The sequence below is a fragment of the Hevea brasiliensis genome, chromosome 17 (assembly GCF_030052815.1).
Source record: "Hevea brasiliensis isolate MT/VB/25A 57/8 chromosome 17, ASM3005281v1, whole genome shotgun sequence".
NCBI lineage: Eukaryota > Viridiplantae > Streptophyta > Magnoliopsida > Malpighiales > Euphorbiaceae > Hevea > Hevea brasiliensis.
Window position 1 is genome coordinate 6,451,179 of NC_079509.1, and position 20,128 is coordinate 6,471,306.

A 20,128-nucleotide genomic window follows, 5' to 3' on the forward strand; every position below is an offset into this window, starting at 1 on the left:
CTAAGTCGTAGAAAATCCCAGTAGTCTCCCTATACCTAGGACCTACCCAACCTGCAAAAGGGCTAAAAACGCACTCCTATATTCACCATCCATATATCAACAGTTCAATCATATCACACAGCCCCTCCTGGGCCCATCAAATCAATCATCCATCACAATACGCAAAATTTCAATTTAGTCCTTATTATTGATCATTTTTGCAAAAACTGCCCAAACAAGCTCTAAAAATTATAAAACTTTGCCCCGCGGTCCTTAGCAATATTACTAAGCTATTGCAAAAAGAATCGTAATTTTCTAAGCTACCACGAATATTTTATGGATTTTTAATCCTATTTAAGCACTAGAAAATTATGAAAAAGCAAGGTTCGGGTTTACCTTTGCCGATTCCGACTTCGGGAACGCGCTCGGGACGTCTGACAATGGGGGGCTAGCCAAAACCTCGGTCCAATTCGGAGACTTTTCCAGAACGGTCCGTTCGCCGGAATTTTGCAGACCCGGTCAACTGTCGAATTTCCGCGAATCGAGGATACCTACACGAAGCCCATAACACGGGGGTTAGTACATAAATTTTTCAGAATTTTCTAAGCTCATTAAATGCTCGAAAATACACTGCGAAGTTCCGTGGGACCCACCGAAAAACGGTGTCGGAAAAATTCGAAATTTATGTCGTTGCGAAGCTCTCGACGAATGGAGCGTGCTGGTGGCCTCGGTTTTCTCGTGGGATTCACGGTTTTCGAGAAATCTAGCCCAAAAGTCGAAATGGGCTAAAATCTTCCCGAGCAAAAATCGGACAATCCGCTCGATGGATTTCGGCGTTCTTGGTGTCTATGGAAAGCTCTCGCCGAGTAGATGATTTTGGACACAAGACCCGGTCCAATCGGTGGCCGGATCGGCCGGATTTGGCCGAGGAAGCTGAAGCGGCGCGGCGCGCGCAGGGGCGTTTTCGCGCGCGCTTTTCCGGCCGTTCGGGCGGCGGCCGGCTAGGCTGGCGGCCGGGCTGGCTGGGCGGCGTGGCCGTGGGCGGAGAGGAGAGAGAAACGAGAGAGAGAAGAGGGGAGGGAGCGTCGCGCGCGGGAGGAAGAAAAAGAGAAGAGACCGGTCCGATTCGACCGGTCCGATCCGGTCCGGTTCGATTCAGGACACAAAATTTTGAATTTTTACTCTGCCTCGGGACCGAAAACGAGGTCCAAAAATTTCGAAAAAATTCCATAAAACTCAGAAAAATACGTAGACTCCAAATATATTTTTAGTTTTGCCACGTGGTCTTTAAATTAATTTTTAAAAATCATCAAAGTTTATATTTTCGGAAAATCGAACCCGATTTTTAAAATCCGAAAAATCTCAAAAAAATTCCTAAAATTCAAATAAAATTAAAATACCAAAAATACTCATAAATAATAAAATTTTGGGGTGTTACATTTTGGTGGAATGGCCTGGAGAGTTGGAAGAACTCCAGGGTTAAGCGTGTTCGCTTGAGAGAAATCCTAGGATGGGTGACCTCCTGGGAAGTTCTCCATTTTATCTATGGGACAGAACCGTGAGGCTTATAGCCAAAGCGAACAATTTCTCTAGTGGTTGGAGTCCGATCGTTACAAAAAATGCCATTTAATTAATAAAATAATTATACTACATATACAATTACTAATATTGATATTCAAAATTTATGATAAAATCTTATAAAAATATATATATATATATATATATAATCCATTCTTCATGACTTTTAAATTGTGTTTGATATCAACATGTTCTTAAGTAGAATTTTCTATCACAATTATTGTAGAGGGTGTTTGTCTTAATTTATAAAGATTTACTTAATGCTTATAAATTAATTTAAACTTATAAGTATTTAAAAATTTAAATAGTCAAGTATGGTTTAAAGTGCTTGCAAGTTATTATTAAATAGTTAATATGTTTAGTAAAAAAATAGTTTATAAGTACATTTATAATTATTAAAATAATTAAAAATAATATTAAATGAGATGTGAAATTTTAAAAATTAAATAAAGAAAATGATGCTACCGTGAGCTCCTAGGATCTAGTCCTAATGTCACGTAAACCTGCAATAAAGAAAAAGATGAGATGGATTGCCTTCTAATAAGCCACTTCAATGCTCAAGTCAGAGAACTGAATATAAAATATGAAGAATAACTATAATAAGGTTTTTAAGAATAAAAATAAGCATACCTTATTTCTGGTTATTTATTGGTATTTATAGGCTTTTGAGGAAAATAGTTGTTACTTAGTGTACGGGGTTCATCTTGGCTGATATGCCAAGATTGTTTACATGAAAATCGGTTTTCCTTATTACTGGCATAATTATTGCTTGGTATATATTTCACTCACCTCGTAAGGCAAGCAAAAATACTTATGTTTGGTATTGTTTCAGTTTAATCGTGCTTTGTTCATCTCGTTAGGTCTTTTGACCAATATTTGACCTTTATGACTATCATGTTGGATGTTTGTGTGGAATTTTAACTATTTGACTTGGATTTTTAGGTGCGTAGTATCATTAGTCTCCCCTTTGGTCTTTATGAATCTTTAGGTTTGCGTTGCTGCTCATCCAACTGGGAAAACTCTGTTGTGTGAGGTTCTTTTTGGCGACCGTGCTTGTCACACGGACAACTATCATAGTTTAACATGCCATGTTTAATATAATGGCTATTGTTTAAAGTTTTCTCTCGGAAAGGTAAAACATTTTTCGATTGTGTAATGATGGTTTTTGAATTTCAAAAAACATATATGGTTCTTCTTATAAAATCATCCTTCTGCTTCATTTCCTTTGCTTCGTTTGATTCTCCGGTTATCATCTCTGAGTCTCTGATGAGCTCTTTTTAAGCAAATCCTTCGCCGAGTTCGTTTTTCATAAAATCCTCCAAGGAGTTCTTTTTGAAGGCAATCCAGTTGATTTCTTCTTCCTTTTACTTTTTTTTTATCATTTTTTTTTTCTGAATCACGAGTGACACTAGTGAGAATCGGAGCTCCAGTGCCACTCCCCTTTCATTGGAAATTGTTTACAGCTGTGATGCTAGTACACGAGAGCTATTTTTGGAGTCAAACCACCGTCATCATGATGGTGTGAAAGTTTTAGAAGTTATTAGTCCTTCTATTCCATCGGATGCCACCGAATCTCAAGCTCCCATTAATATTGGCCCGAGTTCATTTGGGAAGACAAATCCTCTTGGTGTTTCTGAATAGCCATCTTGTTTGAGTGGTTGGAATCTCCTGGACCTATCAAAGTCATATCGACAAAGATTGATTTTGCTTATCGCTCGCTAGTCCAAGAGGTCGAGTGGATAGTTGCTTTCTTAATCCGATTCATGTGGCTTTGTGCGACGAGCGGTTAAAATTAGGTCTGAGACTATCGCTGGATCCCCTAGACGTTGAGATTCTCAAGCACTATCACTTGTCCATCCCCCAATTGCACCCCAACTCATGGAAGCTCTTGTTCGCCTGTTGACCTTCGTATCAGAGAAAAAGGCTTCACGCCTAGGCTCGCATCTTCTCTGCATTCTTTCAGTTAAATACGAGGGACAATGAGGAATTCTGGCATTTCCACTCTTGGAATGGGATGGATATTTTTAATAGTCCCCTGTCTTCCTTAAAGAGATGGAAAAAAAATATACATTTTTAATAGAAGACATGGCAAATGAACAATGGGGAGGCATTCAAATGAGCTGGAACTATTTAGCTAATAAAAGGGTGGCAAAGGGATGACTGAATGCCAAGGAAAGAGCCATAGTTCGGGAGATCAAGACTGTTGTTCGGTCAGACAAAATATCGATCAAGTCTTTGCTTGATATTGAGTCCCAATGGTGATCTTCCGTCTACGTGGTTGGGGACCCCGTGGCTGCCGAACATTACAATAATATCCCAATCGAGGGTAAAAATTTTAACTCTTGCCTTATGATTTTTGATACTTGCTGAGATTTTTTTCTCCATGCAGAGTTGTTAAGTCAAGCTAAGAACGTTGAGGAACTTATCAGAAAGAAGAAAAGGGTCGAGTTTCATCCTGCTGGGGACTAATGATACTACTCACCTAAATATCCAAGTCAAATAGTCAAAATTTCACTCAAATATCTAACATGGTAGTCAAAAAGGCCAAATACTGGTCAAAAGACCTAGCGAGACGAACAAAGCACAATTAAACTGAAATAAGATCGAACAAAAGTATTTTTGCTCACGCCAATAATGAAGGAAGACCAGTCAAGATGATCCCCATACATAAAGCAACGACTATTTTCCTAAGAAGCCTATAAATATCAACCAAATAACAAAAAATAAGGTACGTATATTCTTATTATAAAAAATCTCATTACAGTTCTTTTTAATATTTTCATATCTAGTTCTCTGACTTGAGTATTGGAGTGACTTCCTAGAAGGCCATCCACCTCATCTTTTTTTTTTTTTTAATTTTTTTATTGCAAGTTTACGTAACATTAGGGCCAGATCCTAGAAACTCATAGTAGCATCAGTGGCATTGTTTGTGAGGAACTCAACTCATCGGCTGAGAACCTAAATCTGAAATCATTCCTCTTTCTTTTAACATTTTTCGTTGTTTGTGGTTTTTATCATCCTAATGGCTGCAAATTTAAGGACTCGTAGCAAAAGTATCATTTCCATCACCCTCACACTGGGAGGAGACCTACCTACGACAACAATGACTCAAAATCTTGCTACACCCACGATTCTATCTAATGCTAAGATTCTGCCACACAACATTGTCATCCAAGATCAGCAAAAACCATTTCAAGGAATGACACTAGAGTAGGTGTACTAGCACATTTAGGAGATGGAAACCCAAATCACCTTCCTCAAAGGGTTGATCCCGGGGACTAGCGCTCCACTAGGGACGCTTACCCCAGAAGCAGGAAAAATTGTGAGAACACCTTTTATGGAGGTAGTTTTTTCCAGAACTAAAAAAACCAGACAGGAGATCACTCAATTAATAAAATAATTTAGGAATAATAAATAAGCAGATCATGGCCAGCAAACAAGAAGAGCAATTTGATGAATCACCGTAATCAAAGGTAAATTGGGAATTGGTAAAAGCAGTACACAGGTATCATAAAAATAGGTGGAGAAGGAAAACTTCAAAATGGGAGATGAGTCTCCACTGTTTGGCTCAATCTTAACTGAACAGTTCCCACGAAAGTTCAAATTGCCTACGCTGAATAAATATGATAGAACAATAGATCCAAGGAGCCATGTGACAAACTTCTGAACAACAATGATGCTCCAAGATGTGAATGACTACCACCCATGCTGGGTATTTACAACAACACTAACCAGGTCACAAAAATGGTACCAATGGCTCAGGCCTGGATTCATTCAAAACTTTTACCAGCTCATCATCGAATTCAAGAACAAGTTCATCCCTTGCATTCCTCTAAAAAAACTATCTTTAGACCTTCAGAAAATCAAACAGTAAGAAGGTGAATCTTTGAGGGATTATATCGCCCGTTTTAATAATGAAGTAATAGAAATTAAGAACCTGAATTATGAAACAACATGCAAAGCTTTGAAAAAAAGGCACGAGTAACGTAAAATTTTTAAACTCACTCATAAAGAATCCAACAATAGACTACTATCAGTTGATACAGAGGGCCCAGAAGTACATCAAGTTAGACGACGAGCGATAAGCTCTGAGCGATAAGCTCTGAGCGAAGAGAGGAAATTTGGGCAAAATAATGAGAATAAACAAAACAAGAAAACTATAGCTCAGATTGGGCGTATCATTTGGATAAAAATGAAAAGCAGAGCAAAAGGAGGTTCCACAACTACACACTTTTGAACTAGACCAAATCTAAAGTACTTATGTGGATACAAAAAAATAGTGAGTATATCAAATGGCCAAAGAAGCTCAACTCCAAAACTACAGTAAAGAGAGATAAGAGTGAAATTTACAGGTATCATGAAGATCATGGTTACACCATCGATGAATGTGGATAGCTTAAAGATGAGATAGAATGGTTGATTAGAGATGATTAGCTCAGAAAATTTACAAAGATAATTGGGACGAGAGAAGAGCAACCACCTCTAAAAATAAAGAAATCACCACCGAAAAGGATGAAAGTTTGATCGGGGTAATTAATTTAATCACTGGCAGTCCAAACACAGGCAAGGTAGGCAATAAGAGACCAGCTGAGCCGAGAAATACTAGAGGCCAAGCAATCCTCTTCATTGATAGAAACAAATTAAGTAAGGAGACAATCACCATAGGTCCTAAAGATAATGAGGTAAAATAACCATATTCTGATCCATTGGTTGTGTTTGTGTAGATAAATAGGTACATAGTACGATGAGTGTTGATCAACACAGTTAGCTCAGTGAACTTTGTGATGAGAGAAGTCTCAGAGAAACTCAAACACAAGACAGAAAATCTGGCTAAAGTCATGTACCCCCTGTTCGGCTTAGGCAATAAGACAGTCCCAGTACTTGGAATCATCAATTTGGCTGTAGCCCTGGGCGATGAAGGATACAAGAGGAAAATTTACATAGAGTTTGTGGTGGTCGATATTCCTTTTTCATACAATGTTATCCTCGGCCGAATGATTTTAAATGATAATGGCGTAGTGATCAGCATGCAATGGCTCTGTATGAGGCTACCTGCTCCTGGAGGAATAGGGATAGTTCAAAGGAGCTAAAAATCGGCATAGGAATGTTACAAAACATCAACTGAAGTAGTTACAGAAGTAACCCTGCCAATTGAATTATTAAAAAAATAGAAAAGCCAAATCTCACCTGAATCGGTTGACCCAATAACAGAAGAAGAATTAGAAGAGGGGAAGAAAGTGCGTATTGGAACTGTGCTTAGCGGGACAAATAAAGAAATGGTCATCCAGAAACTAAAAGAAAGAATTACCACATTCGCTTGGAAGGCGGAAGATGTAAAGGGAATAGATCCAGCAATAATTACTCACAAGTTTAACGTCAACCCATGAGTGAAAATCAGTCTTCCTTCATTATTGGTGTGATTATTGCTCGATATATCTTCCGCTCGCCTCATAGAGCGAGCCAAAATACTTATGTTTGGTCTTGTTTCAATTGAATTGTGCTTTTTTTTGTCTCACTAGGTCTTTGACCAATATTTGACCTTTTTGATTGTCACGTTGGATATTTATGTAGAATTTTGACTATTTGACTTAAATTTTTAGACGCGTTGTATCAAAAAATATAATATAATATTTTATAAAATTAACCTATAAACATGCTTATACATACCAAAATAAAAAAGTTGATCTCCTCCAACTTAATTTTTTTTTTTAACTTATAAGTCTAAAGAATGTTATAAATAAATAAATAAATTTATTTCCAGAGTTTATAAGTTAGATTTGATGAGTTTATAAACTAAGACAAAGAATCTTATAATCTCTTGAGATGTTATATTTATTTGAAAATTTGGACAATAATAATCCAAAATCAATGCACACATTAATGCTCATGCCCATTACATTTGCAAGAGACCAATTATATAAGATTTCACCACTGATCTTAATTTGTAATATCGTCCAAAAAGCTGTTATATGCTAAATAGTTATAATAAATCTGAGCCTGTAGACTTTATAATTAAAATAAATCTGCATTAAATGGCATGCTTAATTCAACTAATATCATGAGATAAGACATAAGTTTTATGGTAAGCTACATTTATTTTACGCATAAATTGCACATATTATATCATGAATTATATTTAGGTAAAATATAGCAGTAAAATACACTTTCTCATTTTTTATATTTTTCATATATATATATACATTATAAGATATTTAAATTTAAATTTAATTTATTTTATTTTAATAAAATTCTATTAAAATAATCAGCATATGACAATAGTTAAAATATTTCGCACAGCGCACAGCATTTGCGGCCTAAAAGTATGACAGGTTATAAAATATTTTGAGTGTGCATAAAAATAATATTCTATTTTTTATAAAAAAATGCGCTCATTTCATAATATAGAAAATAAACCTCATACATATATTCGTGGGAGACAGTTCATATACGAATACCTAACAATCCCTCCAATTGGTTTACGTAGCTTATGTGTCAAGATCTGAGTGGAGAGTGTAACTTCAAGGTGAAAAACAACAAAAAGTAAAAGAAACAGCGAGGGAACCAAATGACACAGAATCTGACTGGTTCGATCTCAACTGTCAAGTCCCAAAGAAAGATCAACGTCCAGTTCTGTTAGCTTCTTGATCCCAAAAAAAATGAAATAAAGTGCAAGGGTAGTTTCGGAAAAAAAAAGCAAAAAAAGGCCCCTGTTAGGAAAAATTATATATATATATATATATATATATATATATATATATATATATATATATATTTGGTATAATTTAGTTCAAGGCACGCATAGATAGAAAGATATAGAGATGGATCCGGAGGCCTTCACGTCAAGTTTGTTCAAGTGGCATCCGCGAGAAGTGGTGCCAGCACCGAGCCGTCTGCTCGAGGCGGTGGCACCACCGCTCCATCCGACGGCAGCTTACTCGGTGAGGCCTAGGGAGCTGTGTGGGATGGAGGAGTTGTTTCAGGCTTATGGGGTAAGGTACTACACGGCTGTGAAAATAGCAGAGCTTGGATTCACTGTGAGCACACTTCTGGACATGAAGGACGCGGAGCTTGATGACATGATGAGCAGTTTGTCTCAGATTTTCAGGTGGGATCTTCTTGTTGGGGAAAGATATGGTATAAAAGCGGCGGTCAGAGCTGAGAGAAGGAGGCTTGAGGAGGAGGATTCTCGGCGTAGAAATCTATTATCAGGAGAGACTAACAACGCTTTTGATGCTCTCTCCGGAGAAGGTAGGATACTGCCACGTTTTTGTTTAAACTACATGATAGGTATACAAGTTTCATCATTACTCTCTTTCTTTGCCCACTTATATAATTACCTTAGCATTTTTCTGTTCTGCTAACTGAGTTCTAATTCATGAGAATAAGCAGGAGAGCACTCGAGGGTTTGGCACTTATGCTTCATTACTCATATGAAAGAATACGTCTCAATTTTTATCAGTCTTAATGTCTGTTTTGGCTGCTTGTTGCGTCACTCAAGTCTTAGCTGGCTCCTAATTCTATACATGTTCTATTTGTAATTTATTTTCTTGGAATCTTTCCCCTACTAATAATTTGCTCTGCGCTTCTGGTAACGTCTCCAAAATGTAATCAAGTCCTGAATGGTGTTCTCATATTTGTAATAAAGGTTGCTAAGTTCTAACTATTACATCGATGTTATATAATAATGTAATAAGTCCATCCACAAGCAACACAAGCATGTCTAATCTTTTTCTTTTATGTTTGCTTTTAATCTTGCTCTTTTTTGGCTATGGTTGGGGTGTGGTTGGCATGCAGGGTTATCAGAGGAGCCAATGCAGAAAGATAAGGAAGCGGCAGGGAGCGGCGGAGGTGGAGCGTGGGAGGTGCCAGCAGGAGAGAGGAAGCAGCAGCAGCGACGGAGGAAAGGGCAGAGGAGGGTAGTGGATATTGATCACGATGATGAAAACGAGGACGATGAAAATGGTGGTTCCGTTGGGAATGAGAGACAGCGTGAGCACCCATTTATTGTCACGGAGCCTGGGGAAGTGGCACGTGGGAAAAAGAACGGCCTCGATTACCTCTTCCATCTCTACGAGCAGTGCCGTGAATTTTTGATACGCGTCCAAAACATTGCCAAGGACCGCGGAGAAAAATGCCCCACTAAGGTACACACAGAAACATCACCTGGGCCGTTTATTTTCCCTTGTGGGCTCTGCAAGGGCATTTTTGATGGGTCTTATCATGGAACCACCATGTGGTAGGGACTTAACTCCTGGTCCAACCAAAATGTGACAAGTCACATACGGTGTCCGAATCGATACACATTTTATTCCATCCAAAAATATAATTCTTAATTTTTTATTAATTAAAAACATAAATGATTTTTGTTCTAAAAAAAAAAAACATAAATCATTTTTATTAATGCATGGACGAAGTTTTTTTAAATTCTTCGATTAACATATGATTTTCTCAGTTCGTACGATGACGTGGCACGTTCAGGCTTTTTAAAAGCTGGTTTGCTGTTACGATGCGGAATTTGACTTGGGATCCAAAGTCCATTTGCACTCTGGATTTTGAAATGCTCCTTTAGGGGAGGGCATGCAAAAGCTCACCGCATTGATTGTATGTGAAATTGTGAGTTTCTGAAGACCGGTTGAAGTGTCAAGTAAGCATGTAAAATATAAAGAAATAATAAGATTAGTGGTCTATTAATTAACTACTCTAATGCTTAAATTATTGATTGAAAGTAAAGTAAAAAAATAAAAAATTTTATAGTGATTTTGATAAAATAAGTATATCTAATTAATAGTCATTTCTCATATTTATAAATCAACTTAGCAATTATAGTCATATGTAATAATATCACATATTAAGTTGATTAAAGATCATGCCTTATTATTAGTAGTTTTGTTCTTTTATATTTATCTTTTTATATTTATCTATTCAATTACACTCAATCGATGTCTTTTTTTGCCTAATCTAATTAGCTCAGATCTCGTTTATGAACTTTTTTCCTTAGTTTGATTATTGAGTTTTTTGATTAATTGCTGACTCTTTGACTCGATTTTAGATGGGTAATATCAGTATGCTTAATGAGTTAAACAACCAAAATAATTTTTTCGCCGAAGTCATTGAAAAATCATTGATTTTTGCAGCTCATAATTCAGAAAGAGCGGAAAACGTCACCCTATATATTTTCGTGTTACTGTTACGTTCAATTTCACAAGTGAAAATTTTTGTCTACACAGAGTGAAATAGGATTTTTTTACTCCATGTAGGTGACAAATCAGGTATTTAGATACACCATGAAGGTGGGAGCGAGCTACATCAACAAGCCCAAAATGCGACATTATGTGCACTGCTATGCCCTTCATTGCCTGGATGAAGAGGCCTCCAATGCACTGAGGAAAACTTTCAAGGATAGAGGAGAAAATGTTGGAGCTTGGAGACAGGCATGCTACATGCCACTTGTGACCATAGCAGCACGTCAAGGGTGGGATATTGATGCTATTTTTAATGCACATCCTCGTCTCGCCATTTGGTATGTACCCACCAAGCTTCGTCAACTCTGTCATGCAGAGCGCAACAGTGCTGCAGCCTCCAGCTCTGTGATCCCTGGTGGGGGTGATCATTTTCCTTTCTAAGGCTTCTTGGTTTGGAAAATTTTCTCTAAAGCCTAGTTATACTTTGTGGTGTTGTTGTAGGTTATGACAAGTGCCAAATGATGGATGCTTACACTTCACATCCATAGTTTACTATGTATTACTCAAAAGGACAAGCTATTTTCATTGATCACTTCCTGTGACCATATTTTATTTGGCTTAATTTCACTTCCAGTTATTAACAAGGGACTAAGGAGTGATGAGAAGTTTGATGTTTTAGCAAGGTGCACATACAATGGCTGGGATAAAAAAAATTCTGCAGCTTATGGAAAACCTGTTTAAGCCATAGATGCAGAAGGTGAAGCAAGCAAGAAAATGAAAGGAAATACATGTAATTAACATGCAAAATTTCAATTTTGCTAGGGGAAATCAAGTCTATGACCCACTATTGACTCACTTCCAAAAAAATGCCACAGCCTATAGTTTGCTTAAAAACAAGTATTGATCTACAAGAGTTGCCCGGTGATTCAAAAAAAAATTGAAAACACTAGACGCATAAATAACAATTCCGGAAGGGATTATGTTTTCTTTTGGTATATCTTCTATGACTTGATATGACTATCAACAATCGCAGTTATGAATTGTAAAGTGATATACATGTACATAATTTACTTTAGTGAATATTTTGACATAAGGGTAACAAAAACGGATTTCTAAAATCCATTAATCCTCTTCAGAGTCAGACACAGGTGCTGGTGTACAATATTTATAAAGCATTTCCAAGTGCTTTGACCATCAGTTACCTCTTTAATTATACTTGCTACTTCCCCCACAGCAACGCGGATCTGAACTTTGCTGTCCCTCTTCCTTACTGTAACGGAGGAAGTCGAATCCACTGTAATTGCAAGGGGTACCCCAAGTTCATCCGTTCTGGCATATCGTTTTCCAATTGATGTACCTGAAGAGGAAAGGACAAATAAGATAACTTTCTTCCAGATAAGTCTCGTGGGGTTATTAAATAACTTATCTTCACGTTGTATGACACGCTGATTCTACAGTGTTTCTATCAGATAGCAAAAACATTGATATAGCATTCAAATAGCCATCAACTCAAAAATACTTTATTTTCTAGACATTTACGCTTCCATTGATCTTGACACAAGACATACATGTTAAAATGTGCAAGTAATTAATGCATTAGTCATATTCTTAAGGGCATACCTGTCATATCAATTTATATGAAATTCCAGAAGCAGCCAATGAGTTGGCAACGTGTTTGGCAACTTCCTCGTATTCTCGGTGCTGGAACAGTGGGAATACAGTGCATTTGATAGGAGCCACCAGTGGAGGGAAACGGAAAACGTTCAACTGCTCATCCCCAGCTTTACTAAGCCTCGCGTGAAAACAATGCTCATAGAGACAGTAAATTATTCGCCCAATGCCCAAAGATGGCTCAATCACTGATGGTGTAAAGACCCTTTGATGTTCTTTCTCTCTCCTTGAAGATAACCAAACACCTATTCTTCTTTATTATCACATCCTTATCAAGTCTGCAGACTCGGTACCATACCTCTCCCTGGGACTCCAAAACAGCTTTCATTTCCATGGCTTCTCTTTCATCCATAGCCTATTCAGCCATTAATATTCTAGAGGCAAAACAAAGGCTTGTCATCTTCCCTTCAAAGATGCTCAGCCCATTTAATAAATGGTTATCCTCCTGCCAGTGGATGAAAATAGAGTGTGGGATGGCACTCTACTCTATGCCAGGTTGGAAAATAAAGTTCAGTCCAAAGCCAAGTTACAAAATGTTCAACGAAAAAGTTCAGAATCATAAGTTACATATTATAGCATTGATGTTCACCTCTAATGCTTCGATCACCGCCTTCTGGTTACCCCTGAATGCAAGGCCTAGCTCCTTTTTCATTGGAGTGATAACAAGATCCTGTCATTGCATAAAGTTAGTTCTGTCAAGCTTCATAAAACGATTGACAAGTGAATATATTACATGATAGTGACTAGCAAGAAATACCTCAACTTCTCTGGTTTCAGCAAAATTTTCATGTGCCACAAGGGAAACTCCACTTTTGTCCTGATATGGAGTATATATATATATATGAAGTAATTTATCCTTAAATCCAACTACTTTAGTTTGCCATACCACATCTATTACAAACATATAGAATGAAGAAAGGGAGAGAGTACTATGATTAAGTAAACATTAGCTTTGAACGCTTGCTAGCTCTAATATTGGACACTCACCATGTGAGCCCGCAGATCATATGCAGATCTATCTGCAATACCAACACATTCAATCTGGCCATAGAAGCATTCAATCTCAGCATCCCAACAATCAGCTGCATAGTGGGCCATCTCATTTGCGAGGTGTTGTCTGAAATTCAGCTGTTCCTTATCAATACCAAGACATATTAAGAATAGATACACTCTCCCGATGAAATAGCCAAGCGTTTCATTATTGACGATACCCTGACCAATGCACCACAAATTTAGTCAGAACGATAATTGAAAAAAAATACAAGTAAATATTACTCTGCTTCTGAAAAAAACCAAAACTTAAAGTGGATATAAATCAGGCTAACCATTGAAAATGCTTCTCCAAGGGGTATCCTTCTTGCTGATTGTCCAGAAACCTGTACTTCCCCAGGGAACATAAGAAACTCCAAATTTGCAACTTTAGAAAATTTTGGGTGTGACTTGTCATCAGGATCTACAAAGTGCTCAATCTCAGCAAGTGTAAATTCACGAACTCTTAGGAGGCCTTGTCTTGGAGATATCTGTTTTTGTTGTTAATCAAAATGTCAGATTTCAGCTATTATTGCAATCTCTCCAGGCACAGCATGCTATGATAGAATGAAACATTGCATTATGAAATTGGAGGAGAAAATAAGGGAACAACAGATACAAATTGCTACTACTTTTATGATCACCTTTCCACTGCCAATTTAAATTCCACTGTATCTATCATTGCTACTAGGTGAAAAACCTCTAGTTAAAGTAGCCTATTTGTAGCAAATCTAGAGTTCAAACTTTTGAAAGCAGTGACAAGTTAAAGGATATTATTGTGGGCCATGAGGCTACTAGTCTGGAGGATGTAGTGAAGGATAAAGTGAGGTCCAAATTATACCATAACACAAGAAACTTCAAATCTCAAATATTCAACCTATGGCTGATACCAAGGAATCGCTACAGGTGCTTATTGGCACCATGAACAGCAAGTTCATCAATAAAGATCTCTTCCAACAACAAAGGCAATTCCATTGTGATCATGAAACAAATCAAAATATACACACCCACATGGCAATGCAATAGTGAATGAAGGATTTGGCATCATTTCTAAAAGCCTGACCAATTTGATCTGCAAGCAAAAGGAAGCTTACTGCCATTATAGTAGTAAAAGTCCTTAAAGTTGACAAAAATGCCTTGTGCTGTCTCAGGGCGCATGTATCTGTAAAATATCACACATCATATACACATCATAGTATCATATCATTAAAGGAAATAACAAGCAAGTTTAACTCTATATTTAAATGAGGAGGATTAATCACTGGATGTAAAATCCTCTATGGCCATTGTTAATTTTTGTTATATACCAAAACTAATACTGATCCTGGACTCAACCCCGATGGACCAATCAAGGTTTGGAACATCAGATTGAATGGATAGGGAGCAGAGAGAGGGTTTTTAGTATCTGGAGCAGTTATCCCATACTCCCTAATTTTTGCACCTAATTCTTCAGCTGAAAGATCATCTAATGCAGCAAGAACATGCTTCAATTCTGGTTCCTTCTCAGCACTGATATTAAGGTCCTTCTCAAGCTTATCCTTGCAGAAATCCTTCAGCAAATGATCAGCATGGTAACAATTCCGTGTCTTTTCATCTTTCACCATAAGGTCAGTGAATTTGTCTACATGACCAGATGCCTTCAGTACAATTTCTGGAGTCACATATGGACTATTCACCTCTAACATGTTTTCCTCCGAAACAAAATGCTGAAATAATAATCGCCATAGATCAGTGGGAGAAAGTGATAAAATTTAGACATTAAGTTGCAGGTGAAACAGGCCATGGCCCTCCAAAATAACCAGAGACCCATTATTCCTCATTCACATAATCCTGGTTGGGCGTCCAGAAACAGAAGAAAGTCTCCAACTTTAAGATTATTCATATAAATTCAATTCAGCTTACTTTTATCCATGGTAAGTTACTAACTTTGAATTGTATCAATAAAATCACCTGTTTTAATTAGGTTTTTGCTAACTAAATGAAAGAATAAAAAATTTTCTTAGGTAATCAAGTCAAAGACTAGCAGAAATTCTATCAAACTCTGACAATAAAGATCTTATTAAAATCAAAATCAAAGTTCTCTTCCCATAAAAAAAAATATCAAAGTTAGGTTACTCATAAAAATTAAATTTCATTGACCTTACTGAAATCACTAATAAGTTCAATGAGCATTCGCAAAATTTGCTCGGGAAGTAAACAAATCCAATTTCAGAGGCGAATTGCAATGTTCAGTGTTTCCGCTTTCTAAAAAGTTGATCACAGAGTAGCAATGAGGAATTAAGAAGTTAAGTTGATACTTCCACACGTGGAATTAAGAAACTAACCTGACGCCAAAATGCAAGGACGTTAGACTTAACGGCGCAGCCCGGCGGACCATAATCAAAAAGCCCAGCAACGCCGCCATATATCTTAAAAGAAGGGGTGTAGAAGAGACGCCGTTCGAGAGTATTAATAACTGCCTGACGGAAAGCATCCTTGTTAGCAAAGGCGTTGCCATTTTCGTTGCTGCTGTTGCTGAGAATAGCGATTTGGAGCCGCCGCTCGATGGAGGCCTTCTCAGATTTCAACACCTTTAAGGCTTCCATGGTGGCGTCGATGAGCTCCTTGGATGCGCCCGGCTATTTCAGCTCGGTGACGGAGTGGGCTTGCGCAGCAATCGCCGTTTGCTTCTCCGTGAGCTCTGTGAGGAGAGCGTCTTCGTTGGTCTCCATTTCGAGATGATATATATAGGATTGAAGCTTCTGTGAATTGTGTTTGACATAGAAAAATAGGAATCGATAATTTGAAAGGATAAGAAGAATATAAGAGAAAGAGGTATCGAATTGCAGCAATGGTCCTGTCAGGTTGACCGGGATATTTTCCTTGCCGGGAAAGATAGTATACAGCTATAAAATTTTGAAATTTTTTTTATAATATAATATAATATTGATTTTTCAATTTTAGTGGTTAACGTCAAGGTGTTGCTTGTTGAATGGGCTCGGTCCACAAAAACCCATTGTGCAAATAGGCCCCCGGCCCTGCGTCTTGGTCTTTCAAGTTCCAACCAATCAAAGCACAGAAAAATATTTTTTTTTTTCTTTTTTCCCCAAAAGCTAACAATAATTCAAATAAACTCGTTTCAATTATTCAAACTTCCCGTGAAACGGTTTGAGGTAAAATTCCAGAGTCACTGAAGTGTGGCAAATGAGCTTCTTCCCGCCAAAAATGGCGAATCGGCACCAGAGATCTCGGAGTACTCCGTCTCCGTCTACGAATGAGCTTTGCTTCAAGCTCAAAAGGCTCGCCTCTCGCCACGAGCAAATGAAGATAGCGTATCACGAGCTCAAGTCTCAGATCAACTCCGGTTTGCTTGAGGTGCTTTCGTAGTCTCTCTGCTGGATTTGTCTTAATCTCAACTCCCTTTTGCTTTTTAGTGCTCGATTTATAACGAAATTTGCTGATATTTGAATTTTACAGGCGGAAGAAGTGTTTGCGTCTTTGGCGATTCCGTTGATCAAACTGGTCGGTCTAAAAACTAAGGAAATGGCCGATGAAGGACGATTCACCACCATTATTGTCGATAATCATTTCTCTCAAGTAAAAAAAAAAATTTCCGTTTGACAATGAAGATTAGTTTCTTTTCGATTTTTTGTTTTTCTTAAAATTTGCGCTAAATTTTTGGCAGGGAAGCCGGAGAAATGGAGTGGAATCGGAATCATCGGATGGTAATACAAGAAGAGAGCAAAGCTATCAGATTGGTAAATTGGAGGTACGTATTTTAAGTTCTGGAAAGCAAAAAAGGAGATGAAAGACTGTAATAAATATTTAAAGTAGTTGAGAGGCTAGAATGATCTTTTGAGTTGAGGATAGCTATCACATATGCCAATTTGGAACTGATTTTGCTCTGTGTGTTAAATCATCATCTAGCACTAGTTAGTTGTTCTATGCTTCCTTTGAGTACTCTTATTGATGACTGGAATTAGAAATTTTGCTCAAGATCTTTTTGGGTGACTAATTAGAAATTTCAATTTCCAAGTGGCTTCTCATTATATAACTTGGTGTGGAGTGCAATCTGTATTTATAGTGGCTGGGAAATATTAGCTAAATTCTCATTTTATATGGTCCCAAAAACTTCCTTTGAAGACCTAGAAGATTGCAATTGGAGTTTCAGCAATGTCCTTGAAGGATCTTAAAATTGCGATTTGCGAAGCTTGGATGCATAATAGTCATAGAAAACGTCTCTTCAGATTGGCCTTGCACCTTTTTTGTTCATTCACTCAGTTTCACATTGCAGGAAGAAAGTTATGCTACTAGAGCTGCCATAGCAGGCAAAGAACTCATGGAGAAGCAACAAACAAACTTCTTACAACTAGTGCGCCTCCTTAGACAAATTGAAATCCACGTCAACTGTCGTCAAGATGACATTTTCGGGACCCTTGACAGCCACCGTGTCTCCCTCAACAAGTTCTTCCAGAAATCCGTGTCTCATATATCTGCCCTTCATAGTCAAAACCATGACATATTTCTCATGACACTGAGGCTCCTTAAAGAAATATTCAACAATGTGAATGCTATTCTGGGCTCGGTGGAGAGCGGTGTGGAGAACCTAATTCAGGGATTGGCTGAAAAGATGTGTAATCCAATGGTGGAGTATGTGATGGGCATGAAGGATGATATAAGGAATGGAACATTTGTGCGCTTATTGGCCATGGTGGAGGAGATGGAAAGAAGGATAAGAGATGGAACGCTCCAGTTAGAAGAAGCAAGGAAGAAAGTCAGGGTGGCAGAAGAGGGAAAAATTGAGGCTATATGCAAGTTAAAGACGGTAGAAGAAAGAGTGACGAGAATGAATGAACACCTTTCCCTTTCTGAAGTTGGGCTTATAAAACCTCCTACTTCACACGAGGTAAAAGTGGTTCACAGATTCATTTTAAGCATTTCTTTCCAATTTAATGAATTTATCACTCGTATGAGCTATGAACTATTGATTTTTATTGATAAAAAAAAACTATTGATTTTATGTTTTACCCTATTTGTATTGTATGGATAATCTGGATCACTTTTAATATACCATGTTATCAATAAAAGTCCTAGTATGTGTTTGTGTTATAGATTAATTCCAATAATTTGGTGGGCTATATCGCATAGCTTAAATATACAAGTACACATGAAAGCAATTCATGCTTGTAAGCTATTATTTACTCAAAAGCAATTAATCTCTGTGGGCTATTTAAGAGCTGGTTCTGGTGAAACATTAGGAATCTGGGATCAAAAAAATTTATGAGGATTTTAGTTCTAATAAAACATGCTGGAAACAATCTGTAATATCTTTTCCCTCTTCTCTGTTAAGTTATTAGGCATGGAGGAAGAGAAAACAAAAGATGACAAGCTATTATGGAAAGTACTGAAGAGGAAAAGAAAACATGAAGCAACAGCAAGCCCCATGGGACCTGAAAGGCTTCTATGCTTTGACACCAGTAGCCGGCACTGTAAGTCGGCAGGTGTAAGTCTGCCCTTCAATCACAGGCAAATTACCAAGGGTTGCACGAGAGCGCTTGATCCACGTACGCCATGCTTGAATGCTTGGATTCCTTTGGGCTTATCTCCTTCCGTGGCAATTCAACCTGCTGCTTCACGCAAGCAAATCACTCCCTGAATCCAAGCTTCAAGCTTCTCTTTTCCCCCAGCTACTAGGCTAGAAACCGTTGGACGGGGCAAAGAAGCTCTTCCTATATTCAATCAAGTAGTGAATGTGCATAATAATAGAATATAGAAACATGTTCCATTCTACTTTTAACATTCTAACTCAACATAGAAAGAGAATTTTAGTTGACTCTGTCTTGTGATCAACATATTTTCCCATATAGGAATGATTGATGGGGAATTTGGACTGTCTATGAGCATTTCTTGTTATATTTTTTGTGTTCTAAGAAAGAAAGAGAATCTTAGCATTTGCATTTGAACACAATCAATATCCCCACTGATTTGACCACTTACCACAAAGTGTTACAATATGTTTATTATTGATAACAAGTCATATTCAACTTTGCGTATTTGGGGAAGCAGAAAGATAAGTGATGTTGAAAGTACAGCGTACACTAAATGCTTGCAAGTATCTGACATTTTATATTTTTTCCCCCTTTATTTAGGTTATTAGAATTCAAAAGTGAAGAATTCTTACATAAATTTAGGGGTAAACATTATTCGGTTCAAATCGAATAAATCGAATTGAACCGTCTTAATTCGGTAATTCGATTATGTTTTTAAGATAATTCGGTTTAGTTTGATTTTATATTATAAAAATTTCAGTTATTTCCGTTCGATTTGGTTTTAAAGAGAAAAAAATTGGTTAAACTAAACTGAATAGTTTTATTAATTTTTGAATTGATTTATTTTTATGAGAAATTTATGAAATATATATAATTTTCTATATATATAAATTGTTTAATTTCATTGATTAATGGTTATTGTGTTCAAACTAAAGTTAAAATCAGACCAAATAACTTGAAAATCAAATCTAAATTAAAAAATAATAAAAAATAAAACCGATATGTTTGAACCGAGCTGAACTGAAATAGAGTGATTCTATTCGATTCGATTTTTCATCAATTTCAGTTCAGTTTGATTTTTAAAATATGTAATTCAGTTTTCATAATTTGATTCGGTTTGGTTTGGTTCGGTTTGAATCGAATGTTCACCCCTACATAAAT

The 20,128-nt window shown here is 37.2% G+C and overlaps 2 protein-coding genes and 1 pseudogene across 2 annotated transcripts; 2 read left to right on the plus strand and 1 right to left on the minus strand.

The window, feature by feature from the left end:
• The first annotated feature begins 8,350 nt into the window (after positions 1 to 8,350).
• LOC110637717 (floricaula/leafy homolog) lies at positions 8,351 to 11,331 on the plus strand. The gene is made up of 3 exons (XM_021788011.2): positions 8,351 to 8,805; positions 9,352 to 9,701; positions 10,815 to 11,331. Exons 1-3 carry the CDS (start codon positions 8,376 to 8,378, stop codon positions 11,178 to 11,180), a joined length of 1,146 nt encoding a protein of 381 aa, XP_021643703.2. The 5' UTR covers positions 8,351 to 8,375; the 3' UTR covers positions 11,181 to 11,331.
• Positions 11,332 to 11,514: 183 nt separating this feature from the next.
• Positions 11,515 to 16,332, minus strand: LOC110637668 (glycine--tRNA ligase, mitochondrial 1-like; annotated as a pseudogene).
• A 137-nt stretch (positions 16,333 to 16,469) lies between these two features.
• Positions 16,470 to 19,405, plus strand: LOC110637667 (uncharacterized). Its single transcript, XM_021787909.2, has 5 exons — positions 16,470 to 16,793; positions 16,896 to 17,015; positions 17,104 to 17,187; positions 17,713 to 18,324; positions 18,769 to 19,405. The coding sequence occupies exons 1-5, from the start codon at positions 16,623 to 16,625 to the stop codon at positions 19,072 to 19,074; spliced, it is 1,293 nt and encodes a 430-aa protein (XP_021643601.2). The 5' UTR covers positions 16,470 to 16,622; the 3' UTR covers positions 19,075 to 19,405.
• The last annotated feature ends 723 nt before the right edge of the window (positions 19,406 to 20,128 follow it).